This window comes from Anoplopoma fimbria, chromosome 17, assembly GCF_027596085.1.
Source record: "Anoplopoma fimbria isolate UVic2021 breed Golden Eagle Sablefish chromosome 17, Afim_UVic_2022, whole genome shotgun sequence".
NCBI lineage: Eukaryota > Metazoa > Chordata > Actinopteri > Perciformes > Anoplopomatidae > Anoplopoma > Anoplopoma fimbria.
The window spans coordinates 1,444,890-1,466,028 of record NC_072465.1 but is presented as its reverse complement, the minus strand read 5'-3'; the positions used below and the strand labels follow the sequence as shown (position 1 = coordinate 1,466,028).

At 41.1% G+C, this 21,139-nt stretch overlaps 1 protein-coding gene across 1 annotated transcript; it reads right to left on the bottom strand.

Annotated features, from left to right (window-relative positions):
• Positions 1-1,175: 1,175 nt before the first annotated feature.
• On the bottom strand, positions 1,176-20,787 carry mdfi (MyoD family inhibitor). Its single transcript, XM_054617694.1, has 4 exons — positions 20,637-20,787; positions 11,449-11,586; positions 2,368-2,739; positions 1,176-1,429 (listed from the first exon to the last, which is right to left on the bottom strand). The coding sequence occupies exons 1-4, from the start codon at positions 20,785-20,787 to the stop codon at positions 1,176-1,178; spliced, it is 915 nt and encodes a 304-aa protein (XP_054473669.1).
• Between the last annotated feature and the right edge of the window lie 352 nt (positions 20,788-21,139).

Sequence of the window (21,139 nt, the reverse complement as noted above, 5' to 3'; positions counted from 1 at the left end):
CGAAAATTCAGGCCTTAAGCTAAGCCAAGGCCATTTGTTCACTTAGCAAGAACGACAAAGAAAAATGAAACGTATTAAAAAAAGAGATGATGATTTCCAATCCTCTACCAGTCCGTTACCAGCTCTGGCTATTCAGAGGAATTCACTGAATACGGCCGAAGCCTCTCAAAATAAACAATGTACAAGTAAACAAGCTGTGAAACACTAAATGAGGAGAGACCTTTGATTAAGAACTCTCTCCCTTCACATGTTAGAGTAGAGAATGTGTCCATGAAGGATGCCATCAACAATTCGCTCTGATGTCCATCACCTACAGTACTTATTTAATTGGACCCATCTTCAGGTTGATGCATGACGCTCTCATGATTCTTCTCTGTATAAGTCTGTTAAGTGAGCTCATACTAACAAAATAAATGTGTGTGTAATATTGCCACAGGCCACCATTAATGTATTAATTTTGTAAGTTGCAAGAAAAAAGACAGCGGTGGATCCAACGTCCTCCAGTAAGTGTGTGTGTGTGTGTGTGTTTCACAAAGACCACTGTATGCAATCAAACTGGAAGACTTTAACCTTGCCAAGGACAGGAGGACAGACTACATTTTAACTGAGATCTGAGCGTCCATTTTCCCATTATGCTGCTGTTCTTATCTACAGAAACAGTAAAATCCGTTTAAATGGAGCCATTCTCTCATTTGCCTTTGGAGGTCATTTTTCATGCTTGGAGAACTCCAGTCACTCAGACGGCACAAGGGCTCCATTGTAATAATATAGCTTGTTCTGTGAGGGTCCAGAGTGCCGGTCCACACAGCATGGCAGACACTAGTGGACCACAGCTGGAACTCACTCTGCACCATACATCCAGCTGTGAAGCAATGGACCGACAGCAAAGTCAAGGCAGGGAGGCCACTGTCCCGTCGTTTGATCAATAAAAGAGGGAAGAATTCACCAGTGACTGCTCTCAGCAACTTTCATTTGGCAAACCTTGTAAGAAACATCGGACCTATTGTGGAGCCAACTAGGCCAGCCAATATAGTGTAAACCACAGAGCCCAGGCAACAAAGACTGGATGAAGCGCTTCTCAGCTCTGATAAGACAAAGGGTCAAAGTTGTTCCTGGGCTTGTGGGAGTGTGTAGCGGACATCTACTTTGCCCCCTGTGGTGGTGGCTGGGGGCCCTCAGGAGGAGAAGCAAAGGCTGCAGCACTCCATGCAGATCTCCAGGCAGTCTGCAGACTCACAGCAGGCATCTATGATGCCACAGTCCATGTCACAGGGCAGTTCACAGTCGCCACACTCCTCCGACGCACAGCAGCAGCAGAAACACGCGTCGTCCCCTGCGCAGGAGCCGCAGGTGGCGCAGTCTAGTACGATGTTACACAGAGTTAGGAACTCACAAAAGAGGCAGGCCAGAATACAGTGAACACAGCAGTCTGGAGAGAAAGAACGACAGACAGAGTGAGCTTCTTGACATTCACGATTCATGATTATATATTCTTATGTAACCTGTTTGTAATCTAATCTGCTTATGCAATATTTTTTTTCTCTATAGGCTTTGGATACATAAACGTATTTAAATGTCAAGCCAATAAAGCAAATTGAAATTAAAAAAAAAAAGAAAAAAACTGAGTTTGTCAGAAATAGTTTGGAAATGCAGTCACTATGATAGGTCAGAAATCATGAAACAAGGCCAGAGTCTTAGGGCGCCCAGTCCTGATGGCATTTAATAGGGATTAAAACATTTCTGGTGGTAATAAGCCTGTTATCTTTACATCTCTGTTCAACCACTGAATCACCCTCTTCTTTGTTGAGCTCCTGGTATAAGTATTAGTGAAGTAGGAGACATGACAATCTGCACTTTTAAGTAGTAGTGAAAAGAAAAGTGGCCACTTTCACCATATAACAGTTACCTTGAGTTGAAAATGATAATTGTCATACTATTTGCAGTCTGCCATGAATCTAACCTTCTTACTTTCAAAGATAAAAAAGTTTATATAACCACTCAAGCCATGACAAGAGGTGGAGGAATGAACCTGCATTTCAAAGCAGGAATCGTTAAAGGAATGACAAGGCTAATATATTTAGATCTTTTCCATCCTGATGAAGGTCTCTTTTGGTTTTTGATTCATATTTTTTCAGTTGGCATTTACAGTTAGTAAAGGTTTATAAATATAATCGTTGAGTGGGTTCTTCAACTGAACCATGAGTAGCTGCTTTTGCTGTATATTTTACCCTTTGAATTAGAAGATGTGCAAAGAAGAATCCTGATCCTCTGTCAAAACATGTGGAATAAAACGTTATGGTGGAACGTGGCTAACTACCCCTCCCTCTCCTGCTGCCTCCAGCCCCTCCGTCAATTTCGGTATCTCACCGTCCTGTGCTTCTGTGGGCATCTGAGAGCTGTTGCTCTTGGAGCTGCTCTTGCTTCTCTTGCTACTCTGGGAGGTGATGGAGGGGTTGGACCGCAATTTCTTGGTGTGTTTGGCTCCCGCTGAAGAGGACGATGAGGTGGAAGAGCTGCCTTTTGGGAGGGAGCCCAGCTTCGGATGCCCATGAGGGCCTCCGTTCCTGACCCCGTTGGACTGGAGCGTGTGCGTGTGCGTGTGCTGCGTGTGCGTGTGATGCGGACAGTGCGTGTGAGAGGAATGTGTGTGGTGCTTGGCTCCGTTGCGTTGTTGGCTGCCGGGCTGTGTCCGACATGGCTGTGTGTGGTGGGTGGGTGTGGATCTGGCTGCTGGTTGAGCTGGAGAGGGACAAAAGTACATCGATTTACAATAAGCATTAAAAAAATGAATACAAATAAATTCAGATCAGTGGTGTTCATGGTATTGTGTTCAGGTCATAAAACTGACAAAATCTCCTACACCATTAAGGTAGTATTTGTTGTGCTGAATTGTAGTATATTGGACAGCTGTTGCTGTTTTCATACTATGAGGACAGAGTAATACGATTAATCCTTTTTTCTGATAAACAAGGCAAAGCCCAATGACTTTCAATATGCAATATATAATAAAGACAAGCAGCAAATAAATAAAGAAGTTAGAACCAGAAAATATTTGACTTGATAATTACTTCAGTGAATAATCAATTATCAATATTGTTGATAATCAATTGAGTAAACAAATTTGGGTTGCACTATACTGCTCAACTGAACCCTGAAATGTTGTTTCTGCTAAAGATGATTCATATGTGTAAGATGAGTCACTTTTCTCTCATATCCATTTATACACTGAAAGCATTGTTGGTTGCTTTAAAAAGAGATCCCTTTCAAATTCAATTTCAACATACATGGGGGACAAATCCTGCAGTCCAGTTCTTGTGAAAAAATGTATTCTGAAGTTCAGCTGAAGCTAAAATGAAGCCTCGGCTGTCTGAGTCTGTCAAATCAAATGGCTATCATCCAAAGTTAATGTCGTCTTACTACCAAATCCCTTTCTGGGCTGCAGTGTAGAGACAGCCTGAACGACTGTAACTTTGGAAGATATCTGCTTGATTTGTCTTTCTCACACTGCTGATGTTAGCTTCGGCTGCACAATGGAGTACATTTTTACACAGAACTAGTGGTCTGTGGATTTTACCGATTTGACCAGTATGGACAGGAGGAACACCTACAGTGAACAACAGGTTTAAAGTACATACAAGCATGTGAGCATTGTTGACAGACTTGGAAAAAAATGTGATTTAAGCATTTATACAAAACATATGATTGGGATTGAAATGTGCATTAAGTGCTTGAGCAGTCTTGGCCAACATGTGTGGATAATGCAGCGGATCACTGTACAGCTCTGAGGCAGGGCCGAGGCCCCTCTCAATGTGTGTGTGTGCAGACTTGTGCTGATGTAGCTGCATCCACAGGGAGGCTCTGAGAAACTGAGTTCAATTACAAAGCCCACCTCAAAGGCAATAGCTCATGGGAAGATCTCCGTATTTACTGAACTGACCACTGATCCTACTTGTCTAGACTCTTGCACAACTACAAAGAGACAAAAGGGGGGGGGGAAGGCAGGAGAAATGAAATGAGCAGGAGAAAAGAAGAGAGGAGAAAAGCCCATCCTTTCAATACCTGAGTTTTTAGAAGAATGCAGTTTTGATACAACATATATATATTATCTGCAAACATAAACACTTGAGAGCATGCATATTTTGTTGATCTTGGCTCAATATAGCACTTGGTATATTTTACCTCTAATCGAGTGCTAACTATTCAGCAAGAGAGATGGAGGCAGAAAAGCACACCTTCTCTGCCAAACCAAACACACCATGAGAAGAAGAATAAAATGGAGGCCTGGTTTTTATATATTATGGTAGTATTTAATACCATCCTATTGAGGCCCGAACTATTTTCTTGACTTGAAAGCATCTGGTGTCAAGAGGTGTGGTGAGAATTAACAGGGCAGGGTAGAGCACAACAGAGAGTGTGGTCCTGAGCTATGAAACACGACTGGCAATAAAAGCGTCTGTTCGATAACCACTCGGAGACAGATAACCCATCCAGGCCTGTTTTGATTGGCTGATGGCCGTGGTCACACAACCAATCCAGTGTTATTAAAGATTCTTTCATTCAGCGTTCTTCTAACTTTGCTCCAGATGTTTGGCAGGCTGCAGGGCCAGTGTGCGTGTTTGTGTGCATTAGTGTGTAGGCGTGCATGCATACGCTAGTGAGAAAGACAGAGCCATACTTTCTCCTCTAAAGTATGTCAAAAGTCAATACTTGCTCTCCTCCTGTGTTAAGTCTCCCTCTCTTCCTCTTTTCCCACCTTACTTCATCTCCCTCCTTTTCTGTCTTTCTGTCTTATTGCTCTCTTTTAGACTTTCACACAATACTGTATTTTTACACTCTGAGCTGGCCAGGATGTAGGTCGGTAAGAGAAGAAGGGGATTAGAGAGAGGGGAGGGAAACTGTGGACTTTATTTTTTGTATTCCCTCTAGGTCTGTATTGTCTAGGGGATTGTGAGTGGTTGAGAAATTCATACTTCTTGTGAGTTTGTGTGAGTTTGTGTGTGTGTGTGTGTGTGTGTCTGTGTGTGTGTGTGTGTGTGTGTGTGTGTGTTGTGTGTGTGTGTGTGTGTGTGTGTGTGTGTGTGTGTGTGTGTGTGTGCGTGAGTATATGAACACAGTATATAGGCGGATCTGGCAGGCAAACAAACAGACAGTAATAGAGAGACGTGGAGTCAGGACTGTCTCGAAACAGAGCTTGAGGTTAGGCCCACTTGCACACAAATATATGCATGCAAGGACACGTGCGGACACAAACTCATGCACATGATCACACACTGAGAAAAAACACAAGGTCCCTTTGTCTGAGATCAGGGAAGCAGGCTGAGGGAGAAAGATTGACTGAAAAAGAGAGAAACCAAAGTTGAAGAAATGGGTTGCTGCTTGTGCATATTTGGACCAGGAGGAAGCATGGGTGTGACTCATAAACACAATGATTCAGCAGTGGGTGCTAGTTAAAAATAACAGCAATTAAAGAGCTAAATGACTGCGGGATTAACATGATGAGACTGGGAAACCGCAGAGCGTGCATGTGTGGCGCTAACCAGCAGCGTTGACCACTGGGGGTCCTGTGACCTCTCTGGTGTGTGTATGTACAGGTAGGTCCGTGCAGATGTGTTGTGCTGGTGAGCGAGCATGAGTGAGTCACCATCAGTTGAATGCAGCAGCGCACACACCCCTATTCACACAGCCTCCACTTCTTCCTTCTCTCCTTGTGTCTCTCAGATACCCTATACTTACACACCTCCCTCTCAGAACAGAGAACTGCTGTTCATCCCTCGCTCTCTCTCTCTCTCTCTCTTATCCTCTGCTGGAATGAGTCATCAGAATGACTATGAACTGTCTACATTTCAGCTGCTTTATCCTTCCGTCTCCTCTGGTGCAGTTTGTCTGTCTATGTAGGTCAAAGTGTTGAAATGTCTAAACTATAGACATTAGATCAGTCAAAAAAAAGCAGAACAATATTTCTTTCATCAGATCAAATTTGCACTCCCAATTGCAACTTTATCAGCAAACAACACAGAGAAAAAAGGATGGATGGTGCAATCATAAACATAACTGCCTCCTTACTAACTATATACAAATGTACATACATGCTTATATTGCTGTATTGCATTATCAAGCACAACAGAGGCAAAGTATCTGGATGCCCAATCAAATATTTTTTGCTCAATGTCAACACTGAAGCAAATTTTGATTTGCTTGCAGTGTAATTGTTTCATCAATGACTTATGCCATTAATGATGAAATTAAACATTGATGTGGGCTTGGCTTGATAGGCGCAGTTTCTAAATATTTGCACATTTCAAAATCCTCTTACCATTTTGAAGTGCCTTTTAAACATCCTGTCGGCCCAGTCGCCCAGTAACATCTGGCCCACTGACTCCCTTCTGGGGTTTTCTCGAATAGTTGCGCTGGGTTTTTTTTGTGGGCCAAAAGTGTCAACTACTAAAACTGTGAGAATGGGAAAATGATACATTGCTGCTGTATAATGTTATTTAAAACCATTTTCAATCAGATTTTCCCACATTTTTTGGCTGCTACATGTACACAGTACTCCAATCAACACTACAGCGTTAATGAGGCTTGTTTATTTTCACCCACTCACTATATTGAAAAAGTCATATGAACGCAGAGTTTAGTCAGATGTACAAGACTGCGGCTTCAAAATTAGGTGTGAGCAAGACAAAATTGTGACTCACAATATCCCATGATTCAAATTTAGACTACAGCGTTTTAGAGAGTACCTCTGTAAATGTTCTTACAACAACATTTATAAAAGTCCATGTGATCTTTTTTTAACTGTATAACTTGTGCCTCAAGCTGTGGATAAAACACAAACTTTGATGAAAAACTGTTGTCAGTGGTGCTGCTATGTTTACTGTTTTGTTTCTGTTATTTGTGCTGCCAGGTTAAAGATACCAAAGCCTGCAAAAAAGTATACGGTGCATCAAAATAAGCAAGCTTTATGCAACCCATACAACTAAAGACAGATGTACAATACTCAGGTCTGATTTAATTGTGAGTGTAACATTGAGCATGTTACAATCTGCTGTTTCGGCCCCTGACTATGAACTAGAGAGCTGCACTTCTAGCAAAGTGGAGGGACAAAATCTAATTTAAGTATTTGAGGAAAATTTGAACCCAATCAAACCTCATAACGGCAAACAACCCGACAAATAAACTAACTGAATTGGCGTTTAGGTAGCAGGCATATAAACCACAAATTGATAACACAATATGCACATTACTGAGACGGCTTCATTCACCTGTAAAATGTTTACATACAAAAGCCTAAATATGATCAAACAATCTCAGCATTCAAAGGGTCGAGTGATTTTAAGTTTCCTTATGTGTTCGTGCCTGCACATGTTTATGTAATATTTAGCAGGGAAAACACAGCTGTTTGTGGGCATTAGTCTTTTGTTTTAAAATTTGCCAAGTCCATCTCTTTGTTTCTGTGTTTGCATGAAAACATGAAATATGACATTAGCTGAGCCCAATACCAAACAGTTCTGGAAAAACACTTTTTTCTTGTGGTTTTTTTACATTTAGAAACACTATCTATTCCCTTAAACACAGCTGTTTGAAAAGCACCTCAATTCCCCTTTTATTTTATTTTTTACAACACTGGCTCATTTGTGTGAATTTCTCCTGAAAAATGACTGGACAAAGTGTGCAAATATTTCAAGAAGATTGTAAGACCTATATTTTGACTAAAAGAAGAAAAAACTGTGGATTGGCAAGGAGCCAACACAGCAACACTAATCTTTGACCTGAGATATCAACCAACCACCTCAGTCACACCCCTGTGACATCACTACCCACACTGTGTCACCATTTTTCTGTACATGACAGAACATGTACAGTACCAGTCAAAAGTTTGGACACACTTTTTCATTCAACTACTTTGAAGAATCTAAAATATAAAACATATTCTGGTTTGTTGAGCATTTGTTTGTTTACCACATAATGTCCATATGTGTTCCTTCATAGTTTGGATGTCTTCAATATTAATCTATAATGTAGAAAAAAATAAAAAATAAAATAAAGAAAAAACATTGAATGAGAAGGTGTGTCCAAACTTTTGACTGGTACTGTATGTTATGTGTGTATGTGTTTAAATGTGACCAACAAAGAGATTCAGAGGAAGACAACAGAGACTGACAGAAAAGAAAAGAGACAATTAGGGCTGAGGAACAGAGATGGAAAACAGTTTCAGCACAGGGTCTGGTCTCTAATTAAAGGCAATATCTCATTCCTGTTAGATTTCACAGCAACAACACAGTGTACACTCCTCCCCTTTCATGAAGATAATAACAAACAGCATTTTGCTTACACACATGTCCTCATTCGCTGATGCATGTTAAGATCTCATTTAGTGAGAATATATTTCAAACTGAAGTGCAAGTGTCACAAATGCTACTGTGATCATGTCAGTGAATTACGTGTGTCACTGGTTCCTTGTGGGTCCAAAAGAGTGAGAGCAGTTAAACATCTGTGAACATGTGGTACTGTGACGTAAAAGACGGCAGTGTGTTCATGCGATCACTGACAGGGAGTGTGTGTTTGACTCAGGTCATAACACACACACACACACACACACACACACACACACACACACACACACACACACACACACACACACACACACACACACACACACACACACACACACACACACACACACACTCTCTGTTAACACCTCTCTGCGCACATTGTTCTCAGACAGCTTGTCACAGGCCCAGGGCCAGACACATACTATAGCTCTGATGTCATCACTGCGACACAGAGCGCACGCGATGAGGCGATTTTCTGTTTTTTGCTTCTGTTTCCTCACCCTCTCACTCACAAACACATTCGCACACACATTCACATGTGTCACGCCGCAACCCATGACCTGACCACAGACTTGAGTCACAGCTATTTTGTAATGTCTTCACGCACATCATGAAGCCGGAGGAACAGATTATGATTGATTGACTGATTGGTTGCTGATGAGACAGACCATATTTAAACTGCATTCAGTCTGATAGTGGCTTATGAGATTCACAAAAGACATACAAACCAACTCACACAGGCAAAAAGGCAGAGATAAAACATATAACTATGGAGACGAGCAGGGATATGCTGCATATGCACCTGAGAAGTTTACTTCATGGTTCAAGTCCTGTGAACGCATGTGTGATTGTGTAACTTGTAGAAGGAGAAAGCTATGGATGAAGGGAGGGGGCACAGAAAGGCAAATGGAGAGCCAGGGAGGACTGGTGTTCATGGCGGTACATTTTGTCCAAGCCTGCTGTAGTTGCATAACCCTCCCTGCACAGCATATGGAGCTGGTCGGTTTCATAGATTTTATTGGGATGTAAAATAAGGCAGGGAGAGAATGGCAGACAGAAAATCAAATTTCAGCCTACGCCTGAAATAGACAAACATAGCAGGGAGGACAGGTAGCGGCATTAAACACAGACAGAGACAGCAGACATTCACACACCTACTCAAAACGCACTGAATTCACCTACTTATTCATTTCCTGACTGAACTGCTGGTTTCTATTCAGTTCCCGCAAATGAGCTATTACCACGGGGCAGGTTTGTATGTTTTCTCATGTCACCCATGGCTGGCCCTAGATTCCGGGAAAAAATCTTGTAGTTTTGTAACACTTCCTCAGATTACAGGTTACTCAAACCTCTTCTCAACGCTCTATTCCTTCTGTCATTCACTTACACTACCCCTCCTTTTTTGTGAATGACAGGAAGGGCAAAATTACACCACTGTATGGTATTTAGATTTTTTAAACAGTGCTTTTGGGTTAGTGGCCAAGCATCCAGACAACTTAGCTAGAGGTTTGTGGGTGTTTATTATTGTGAAGCTCGGTCTTTTAAGTGAATAAATGACAGACATAGTAAAACTAGTTCGAAAATTAGGTTGAGATTCTACTCTTTTCAAACTGGAGTGAAAGCAAGGAAAATATATGTGGTGGAGTAATGACATAGCGTACTTGCGTAACCTTTGGCTTCGCAACAGAGAGTTGGAGCGACTGCACGTCAAGGAGAGTGAAAAAGAGTCTCTCTAGCTGAAACATAACCATGGGACTAGTAATATGTGGGAGTAAAATGGGTGGTAGCGTTTGTTGATATGACTCTGGAAGGAGAACTTCCAGGTGTTGTTACGGTCCTCGCCAGAAAGTTAGGGTGGAGTGTAATGACTGGACAGCTGGAGATTTTGGGAAGTCGTTTAGACTTGGACAGCTGACTGTAAATAAAACACACAACAATTTGAGACACAGTCATGTCTCCTCCTGCAATTTTCTTATTTCAACAGCCAACTACAGTAGCAAATTCTTCTTGGAGTGGATTGGTCAGAAAACAGCATCACAGGTTGATGAATAGAGAGCACAACTTCTGGTTTCTGTTACAGAAGTAAGGAAACATTAAAAATCCCATTGACATTTTTAATAATGCAAATGACAAAAAAAATCCAGCCCTAGAACAAAACCATCCTTAATTGTATGTCGTGTGGTTTAGTTCATATGTCTAGACAGAGACTGTAAGTTTTTACAGAATGATGTAATAGTGACATTCGTTTAACATATTAGTTTAAAGCAACCTTAAACAAATACCATGTCCCATAAGACTTTTGGGGGGTTAAACATGAAATTATTCACAGACTGAAGCCAGTTGAGTGGTGAGCTATCCAAATGAACAGGGAGGACGTATTTTTTCAGGCATTCTTACCATTATCTTTTTGAATTTCCCCTTCATTTTATTCATAGACAGTAGAAATGACAGAAAATGAGGAGTGAGAGGTATGTATGACTTGTGACAACGGTCCTCGATTTGAGTAGAATGAAGGACCTTGTGCTAACTTGGTCGCCATCTTAAACCCCTAGGCCCCAGAGATTACAGCTAACACCTTGAAAAGATGACATTAGTTATGAATGTGGGTGAGTATAATGGATAAGGAATGGCTGTGCTGAAAAAATATGATGGGCTTTAGTTTTTATGAGAAGCTTGTACTATATCTTACAATAAAAAAACACCCCAAAAACACATGTGACTTTTTCAGAAAAAACAAGATGTCCAAAGAACCCTAAATAAGTAAAGTAAATTCCACAGTGCCATTGAGACAGAGAATTCAATGCAGAATAAAGAGGAACGGTGATTCATTTCAAGTGTGGATATTTGGGTGCATGTGTTCAGAAATCAGGAACTTAACCTACTTAGTTGACAATGTAGGTTTTTCTGTTCGTACACACAAACAGAACAATCTACATTGTATGATTACCTGACCTATTTCTTCAGGGGGTGCAATTGTTTTTGTTTAAGGTCAGGACAATGTGACTCATCAGATCAGTGATCGGTAATGGAAACAAAACTCTCAACAGCCTCGCCGAGTGTGTGTTTGTGTGTGTGTGTGTGTGTGTGTGTGTGTTTGATGGTGCTATTTACTCACATGTGATGCTCTTGCTGGGTGTTGTGAGCTCCGAGTGTGAGAGGCTGCTGTTCCACTTGACTCCATCATCGCCTTGCAACCTTTCTGGGGTGCCATTTAACCTCAATATGAGGGGCTCAGTATAGGTGTGGGCCACATCTAAAAAAAACACACAATTACATACACAATTAAAAAAACAGTTTTCTGTTAGATCACAAAGTTTTATGTTTATGATGACTTTATTTTTTAAGGTTTTTGAGGTTCAGGTTTTCCTGAGTGAGTAGCTGCATTCCATGAGGATATTATCAGGTATCAGCAGCAAGCTGTTTTCCCACTTGTAGTAAACTTGTCTGCTCCCATGTCATTTCCCATTCACTAGCACTTAATTAATTTAAACAGAGTGGTTCTGCTGACTTCAACAAAGCAGAAGATTTTGTCTGTATGTGTGCGCTCTGTCCTGCATCTGGAAGCAGTTAAATCCAACCCCTTGGGACTGTTTAGGGGTCTATGTGCATGCTTGTGAAACCTGAAATCTGTGTGGGTCTATGTGTGTGTGGCGATGACTGAGAGTAGATGTATGTGTGTGTTCAAAATGAACACATAAGAGGAACGTACACATAATATACATACAGTAAATACATGTCTAGGGGTTTTATGTGTTCACCGGTACCATGCAGAGCGCTAATGAAGCTGTTATTATGCACACATGTACATACATACATGCACACTACACAGAGGCCTTCAAAGCAGGGCAGGCTTGGGCCTCTGAGAGGTGCAGACTCATTCCTGGGCAAATGGGAGCCAGCTGGGTTTGATAAACACACAACACACACACACACACACACACACACACACACACACACACACACACACACACACACACACACACACACACACACAGAAACCAAACCGCGTCCTGTGCGTGGACTCAACACTTCCCGGCTATGTTTATTTACTCTATCCACTCTCGCTCACTTCTCTATCTGTCCTCTCTTTCCTGTCCCCTGCCTCTCGCACTCTGCGTCTCCAGTTCACATTCCCTCTTCACATCACAAATAAATTCCTTCACATATTTGGCATAACTCCATAGATTAATTCCCACTTTTACAGCTTAACATACACTGCAATGCAAAGGTAGCTCAGCTGTAGACAGAGGGCTTTCAGGGAAGCGATAGAAAAGAGGTAAAACCTACAGAGGAGGTTTATTTCAACGATTTCTGAGAATGAGATGAATAGGTCATATTATCTAGTTATCTGGTCCTAGTATAGTGGGGTTTTTTTTTCCAAATATAACCACTGTACAGTATTGATCATATGGAATGAAACACTTTGCTCTACTTTTTTAGTCTTAAATACCACCAAGGTAAGCTGATCATCTGCTGATCTCCAAATGCAAATTCAAATGAATTAACATGGCCGTTACATGCATTCCACTCACAACTGCGCTATAAAGAAAACTTAGTTTAACTACTGAGGAGAGGACCAGTTTAGTTCCCATTTACAAAGATATCACACATATTACACAATCTAGGGCTTTTTTTTTTATTAATAGTAAGGCCCTCTTCCTATATACAAATGACAAGATTCTCACACTTTATTGAAATTTCACAACTCAACTTTTAGATAATCAATTAATCGTTCAAGAAAGTTGCTAGAGGATTTCTGCTATTGTCTGTTTTATATCATTGTTAACTGAATATCTTTGAATTTTTGTCCTGTTGGTCAAACAAAATGAGAAAAGTGAAGACGTCATCTTGGACTCATTATTCACAGATTTTTTTTACTTTATAAACCAAACCAAACAAAGAATTATTAAATGCAGATTAAATGATAATGTAAATAATTGCAAGTTGTAGCTTCTATTTTATTTATTTTTTATTACCCTGTAAGACACACATAAACAAACAAAAAAAGTCAAACATTTGACTCATTGATATACACATGAGTTTTACTGTTTACAATGTTGTGTTTCTTAGACATACTAAGAAATGAAAATCTGCAATAATCATTGAAATATATCTTCCATGTTGACTACACCTACCTCTAATCACTAAATAAATCCTCCAGAAAACCCTTCATGATGTTGGAAAGGAAGTTTTTATTAACTGATCACAGCTGTATGTTTTGTTCACTTATTGTAACAAAGACCAACTACCAGTAAGCAACGTCTGACAGAGTCAATGACGCTGATATAGTGAAGCCTTGCCACATGTTTCTAGTGAATTCCATTATAAAGTGCGTGGGCTGTGTGTATTGTGTGTCTGTAACACACAGAGGGACAATAATGTTTAATTTGAATAATTAATAGATGATAGATTTCAATATGGCAAACAATTCTGTTTTGGCAAACAAGAGCTGCTGCTTCTTTTTTTCTGGTAGCACGCACTGTTAATGCTAATGTTTATAATGTTGTTTATTGTTTGAGAAGTTGGCCCAGAGCCAAAACCGGATGAGGCTATTCCAAACACCCTGAAGCAACACTATCTTTATTTTCTGAGAAAACAAAGTATATCAAAGCTACTGGTATGAATCACTTGGCTATTTAAGGTGGTCTAACCTTGGTGAGAGGAACAGTGTTTTGAGCATTGGAGGATTTGTGTTTGCCTTTACTTTCATGAGTTTATGAGTTTGTGTGTGCGTGTTTGCAAGCATTTTTGTGTGTAATGGGATCTCTGTGCGTGTGAAGTTGGAGACGTAAACAGGACCTGAAGGGATGGGAAGTGCTTCCTGCTCTTCCGTTCTATTAGATGATGGTACACAAACCACACACGCATACCTGTACACACACATAAAGCACATGGACTCATACAGCAATGTTACCTTCCTATGTGTAGTACCGGCTCTCTCCACACACACACACACACACACACACACACACACACACACACACACACACACACACACACACACACACACACACACACACACACACACATATGCTCGTCTCTTGCATGTGGAAGCCATTTCTAAGGCCCATGTTGTATCCATTAGTCTCAATCAGCCAGCTTCAGATATGAAAGCCACTAGTGAGAACGTTTGCCCTCGACACAGCCAAATGTCTATTTTAGAGATACGTGCGTGTATTAAAGGTTGTGCATGTCACTGGCAAGCAATGTACATGTCTGTCTATCATTACATCCATTCACCCATCCATCCTTATTTTACTTTCTTGTTATTACTTATGATAACACTCAGCCTTAAAAAAGGTTTCAAACTAAATGTACGCAAAAGACAATATTTCTAATACGCCAGAGGCCCAGCAAGCCAGCCAGCCATACATTTAGTCATGTATTTTAGATTTTCTGTTTAAATATCATGTTTCATTTTCCTTTAATCAGTTATTAATAAGCTCATCAGTTACCTAAAATTGTCCAATGTTCTATGCAGCTGCTATCCATTTATCAAAATATTGAGGATGGATCATAAAAAAGTAATACTTCATATGGGCTGGCGGGCAAACTGACTGACTTTAATGACAGTAGACAGTTGGCAGGTTTTTAAAAATATCCAGATCAGAAATATAATTCAAACAAAAAGCGCTTTAGGTGGCATTTAACGGTTATACTCATCTGTTTTCCCATGTTGTTTTGGTCCCATTCTGTGGAAGCTGCTTTTGGGGGCAATTATGTCATTATCAAAGCCACACGAGAGCCCAGCGTAAGCAAACTACAAGAAAGGACGGTCTTCTTCAGTGTAAGGTTCATGACTACACAAGAAATAATTTTCAGAAGAAGCCATCATTTCTACATCTGAGAAAAACACATGTTTAGCTAAACTAGCAAACAGTTGTGTAAACTCCTTGGAAGCGTGACAAAAGTCTGTATCACTGCCCTTGTTGGAAAAGTAAATGTTAAAGATGCTGTACGTACTTCAAGAATCTCAATATCTGTTTCACACCTGCACATGCTTACTGAGTAAGTGTTCAATCATCTGGTCAGCTGGAGCACTTCATACTTCAGTGCAGTAGTTTGTTATGTCTTCTCATTTAGACTACTGCTGCCAATGGAGCACTACGGGTTAAAAGTTTGTAGGACTTGTGATTCAAAGCATTCCCTCTGTAAGCGTTCAAAACCACGATTGTTGGAGCTAAGCACATCCCCAACAAACCTCTTGTGCCATCCAAGCAGGCCTTCAACCAATTGTATGTTGGCATCAGCATCAAACCACCAAACCGCTCGACCTCAAAGCCATTTTTTAGATCTGAGAAAGATGAGCCTCTAATTCAAATCAGACCAGAGCAATCAAGAGCTGCTGAGGAGATCTGGCTGTGTGTTTACACGTGTGGGTGAGTATGTGTATTTGTTTTTTCATGTTTGGCTGTGTGCTCTTGTGTGTTTGTTGTTCATGTATGTGCGTGCTCATGTGTGTTAATAATTTGGTGCATGTACACGTGTCGGTCGGCCTGAAACGGTGATCCAGAGGAATTTCACTTAACATTTAAACCATTAAAACAAAAACATATGGATCACAAAGGGCAATGGTTAGCATAAACACACACAAATGCACGAATAGATCCAGGCTGTTCTTTTTTACATGATAATTCCATTTTAAATCATCCTCTATTTTTCACTTTTCTATTATGATAGCCCTACTTAAAGTGCACTATTCAGGCACACAAATGGGTGCACACCCTGCTGACTCATCTCTAAAAACATAAAGATTAAGATACGAGTTGAGAGAATTGGAAAGAAGATACAATGAGATGTGGTGAAGAGCAACCTAGCAGAATAATGTTCAGCGGAGCGGAGATAGAGGAGCCGACGCAGTAGCTGCTCTCTGGCCAGCAGTAATGACTGGAACTGATTGAAACCACACACAACCGCTGGGGTTCTGAGCGGCATGAAGGAAAACACAAAGAAAAGAACACATAACTCCAGAAACGATCCCTCAACAAATATACACACTCCCGTACATGCACAAGCACAAAGAAACAGTAAAGAAGAGGCAGTTGTTTAGCTGGGATCCAGCCAAAGGCACACACACACACACACACACACACACACACACACACACACACACACACACACACACACACACACACACACACACACACACACACACACACACACACGCTGTGAGAGTGCAGCACTGGAATATGTCCAAATTCAGAGATTATAGCTGCTGAGAGAATCAAGCAGTGTAAGCTCATTAAAGACAAAAACTGTCTACTGTTGAACTGTTAAGTGGGGATTTAATTATGTGACTTTGTCTGTGAGATTCCTCTGGTTCCTGGGAAAATACGCTATACTGTTGCATTTAACACAAGAAACCTGAAACACAGACGCCAACTTCAGATCCACAAACACACACTGTACGGTGCAACATGTAGAAACCAAGGACAAACAGTTTAACGGTCATAGACAGTAGAGGATAAACAGAACTCGGACGGATGTTACATTCAGGAAGAGCGTCAATCTCAAGGAACAGTGGCAAATATACTGTTTATACCCTGCTCTAATGCACACAATGGCAAGCCGATATTAAAGGCAGATATTGAGTTATTGCAGATGTGAATATTGATATATTGTTGTCTGATTTGTATTATTGTAATTATCAATATCAGCCTAAAACAACAGTATTTTTCAGGCTACATAACACCTTTCCCCCCAAATGTAGACTTGAGACTGGAAGAGACAACAACCACACACTTAAAGGGGAAACCATCCAATCTGTCACTGTAGCAGTGTCTGTACAGTAACAGGCCCGTGGCTCAATGGTCTCAACAAGGCAGACAGTTTGCTGGCTAGGTAGGAAGCACTATCCCATCATGCTGACACTAACTGTCAACAGAATTTGACATGGGTTATGAGGATTTGGAAAGTCTCCTCAAGTCAGGAGTTGGTGAGAGTAAGAGAGAGAGAGAGAGAGAGAGAGAGAGAGAGAGAGAGAGAGGGAGAGAGAGAGGCCACCAGAGGAGCAGCAGCAACAGTTTATCAAATGTTTGCGAGGTGGTGAAGGGAAAAAAAAGCATGCTCATTTTCGTAGTTCAAATATGCTGTAAAAAATGGCTCAAACTGCTCCCAGTTTATTTCTATCTCCGTGAGAAACCAAATTAGACACAAGCCTCGACAAACCTCAGGCAAATCTGCACGCTTGAGCTCAGAGAGAGATAAAATAAATGTAGTTTAGACTGTGATGTAGACAGTGAATAGTCATTTTTAATTCGAGACAGTATAAGAGAGCGCTGGGATAAACCAGGATAAAGAGACGAAAGCAAACATCTAAACCTGTGAAAACAGGTCAAAGTGAAAAAAATATTTTGACAGTAGTGCTGGGAGATTTGATGAAAGTATCTAATAACATCTCCAGGGCTGTATTTGCGGTCCACATTGTATTCAACAAGATACATTTGTACTAATCATTATCACAACGTTATTATTTCATGACAAAATAATGAAACTTCTATGAGTAGCATTATTTTTATTGATAACAGCTAATGACAAATAAGGACAAACTTTTTTGTACGTCACCTCTGACACAGTAGTAAAATTAAGAGTTTAGATAACTGACTAATGACCCATCAGTCCGTATCTAAACTCTTAAGACTGCTCTTTGACAGATCTGCACTTTAGCTTGAGCTAACATTAGCTTGACAGACCAAAAGAATGAAGAACTCCACAGCTGTAAATGAGATTTAAAAAAAATAAAGGACCGTATGATGTGCTTAGAGGTTTAACTGAAAGATTCTATCAGCTGTCAGTCATTTAAACTTTATTACTAACGAGCAGAATGCCAGCTACCTGACTGAAATCCATGTGACGGGGTCGTTGAGTTAGTAGAGCATAAGAAGTACAGAGCAGTCTTATAACTGTCGACATCAACAAGCTCCAAATAAAACTTTAACCTCCTATATTAACAGACTTAATAATAATGCAAGACATAGTTAGAATCACAGCTCTAGTGAGTTGAATGTTGCTCTCTTTCAAATTGAAATCGCAACATAAAAACAAAAAACTTGCTCAGCCCTAATACAGAGCGTGACAAAAATAAAGATAAACAGAGACAAAAGCAGGGAAGTAGGCAAAAAAAAGACAGAGGAAGAGACAAAATAGAGTGGGAGAGTTGCCAGTGGTGGAAGAGAACAAGGGGATCTGTATGTGGTGGTACAGTAAGAGGCTCCTATATAAACAGACAGCCTCATTGCATCTTCATGCCTGACCGAGAGAAACACTCACAAAAGCAAGAGGCACACATCTGTCAACACGCACACACCACTGTTCGATGGCCTTGTAACGACTGAGAAGATCTTAATTCAGCTACAGCAGAAAAGACTGCTATGCAAATATGAGGTGACAAGAGGGCTAAAACTCTCACCCAACTCTTCTGGTCCATTCAGATTCCATGTCAATGAAAAATGCAGTTGGTGGGACAGATACGTCAATTGCTATTGTTTGTTTAAGGTAAAACAGGTTGAAAAAACACTATTGCACATTTGTCATGGTTTGTACAATATGGAAGTAAACCAGGAACAAAAAAAAAACTTTCTGGTGCGCTGGCTAAGCAGCATTGATTGGAATTAACGGGCCATCTTATCCCTTTCTAATAATGCATCCATCGGCAGAAATGGGCAAAAAGATTCAAGTCTCAGTTAGATCTATATATGAGCCTGTTGTGTTGTTTCAAAGCCCTGCACTCTGCAGGCAGAGGGATGGGTGGGTGGGTGGGTTGGGGGGGGGGTGGGGGGTGAAGCGGAGCGCTGAAAGCAGGGCCTTGTTGCCCTCAGTGGTAGCCTGACCAATCTTCTCCTCCCCACCCTGGCTCACCTACCTACCGTCAGCATACACACAAACACTCACACACACAAATTATACCAGTCAGCCAGACAAGCCGTCTAACTTTAGTGGGAGAAGCCACAGTTGTACTCTGTGCTGGCCTTCCGAGGAGCAGGCACAGGTAAAGTCAGCACAGCCACGGGAACATGTTCAGGCACAAACCTACAGTTTAATGAGTGTAAAAGTCTTCGCAGAAGGTATCATCATTAGATCTGATGCTGTACTTTCACTCATCACGGTGGACTGCAGTGTAGCGGAGAACAGAGATGTGCGTGTTTGGATTCTATGCTTTTGCACATTCAACACAGTAATCAAAGTAGATTGTGTTGAGACTTGTCTTCAAAAATAATTAAAATTAAACTCCAAACATTGGAAGTTTTGGTGGCAGGTTCCCATGGAAACAAGCCACTTAAATATCTGCACACTTCCATAACTGTTTACCACACCTTCCCCATTTACCCCATAGGGTCTGCACTCTGATCTACAGTCAATGCTGTCTTTTTCTCACTGAATGTTGGGGGAACTTGACTCATTTTGGCTGATCCTGGATGAATCATTCAGGCATAGTTGGTCCATGTTCCCTCGTTCCCACCTCAGTGTCAGTCAACCCTTACCATGACCAATCACACAAAGGGGAACGGGTCACGGGTTCATTCCCCAATTCCCAGGAGTCTCATTGCGGCCTTTAAGCGTTCCACAGCGCTGAATTGGTCCTGACCCCTCAGATCATCCAAGGCGGCATGTCCCCCACACAGACCGATCACCTCAGTACACAACTGTTTTATCTGTCAGTGAGAAGGCTTCTGACCTTATGAGTCACCATGACATCCACCAAAAACACACAATGATGTTTTTTGGGGGGGTTCAGTGGGAGTCACTGGAACTCAGCATCTGAATTTGCCATTGGCGATTAGTAATTATTGGTGTGTAAAGTTTTAAACATAACAATGACTCAATACTATTCCACTCTGGAAAACTAACATCAACCTATACACACACTCACAAAGGTGAATTAACTGTTCTTTTCTTTTTGGGGGTAAGAAGGTCTCCAATAGCTTGTAAAGAATGGAAAATATGTTGCATCCAGCCATATAGTCACCCACATACTGGCAAACCTTCTACTATAATGAGGTTTACATACATAAAAGAGCATAGAGAGGTCTCTTCTCTCAGAACAAATCTGCTAGCTTCTGCTTGTCATAATAAATGGTTTCATCTCTTAATAACTACTTCCTTTCTTGCTATATTTGAGGCAGTCAAGCTTATACACAGAAACCCATCAAAAAACACCAAAATAGGTTTAATGAAATTTTATGGTAGTAGTTATAAACATTAGCCTACTCAAGGCTTGTTCAGACCCATCAAATAACTAGCTACACAACAGAGTTGGAAGAGCACTTTGTGTAGGTCTGTCTGTTTTTGCAACCTCTTCCTTACCTGGACTAGGACAGCGCTTTGGGTTGGGGCAGCTGTTTGCTCTCTCTTCTGTCGTGGTTGTGTGTGAATTGGGTTGTGGATCTGGTAAACTGGGGTCCCCCTCATCAGGTGGCTCTGGGGTGATGGCAGGGGCACTCCTCTCCTCATCCATGGGCGTAGGCCTGGCTCTTATGGGAGGAGGTGGAGGTGCCAAGGAGTGAGCCTGAAGCCGAGAGAAGACATAGCCAAAAGTATTATTATATTGATGTCATCATGGGTCATGTGAAAGACTCCTCATTATCTTTTTAAATCGAGCAACAAGACAACAGGCCGTGCTCAGGAGAGAGAGGTGTAATCAGGCAAAACTTGAACCGGCATGAATCCCTTACAGCTATAGAATCACTAAAGGAAGGGGCTGCTTTCATAAAACAGTGGTATAACAACGGATGTGCCTAATCATAGCCTACTTTTAATAAATAGTGTTTAAACTCTTGAAATGTATGTTGTGCAAATAATAACAATGT

Bases quoted from the DNA above. Each gene is read 5' to 3' on its own strand.
- mdfi (XM_054617694.1), bottom strand. From the start codon at position 20,787: ATGGATGAGGAGAGGAGTGCCCCTGCCATCACCCCAGAGCCACCTGAT. The intron at 11,587-20,636 runs GTAAGGAAGAGG...TGTTTTTTTTAG, and splicing joins AAAGCGCTGTCCTAGTCCAG to ATGTGGCCCACACCTATACT. The intron at 2,740-11,448 runs GTGAGTAAATAG...GTCCCTCTCCAG, and splicing joins ACCCAGCAAGAGCATCACAT to CTCAACCAGCAGCCAGATCC.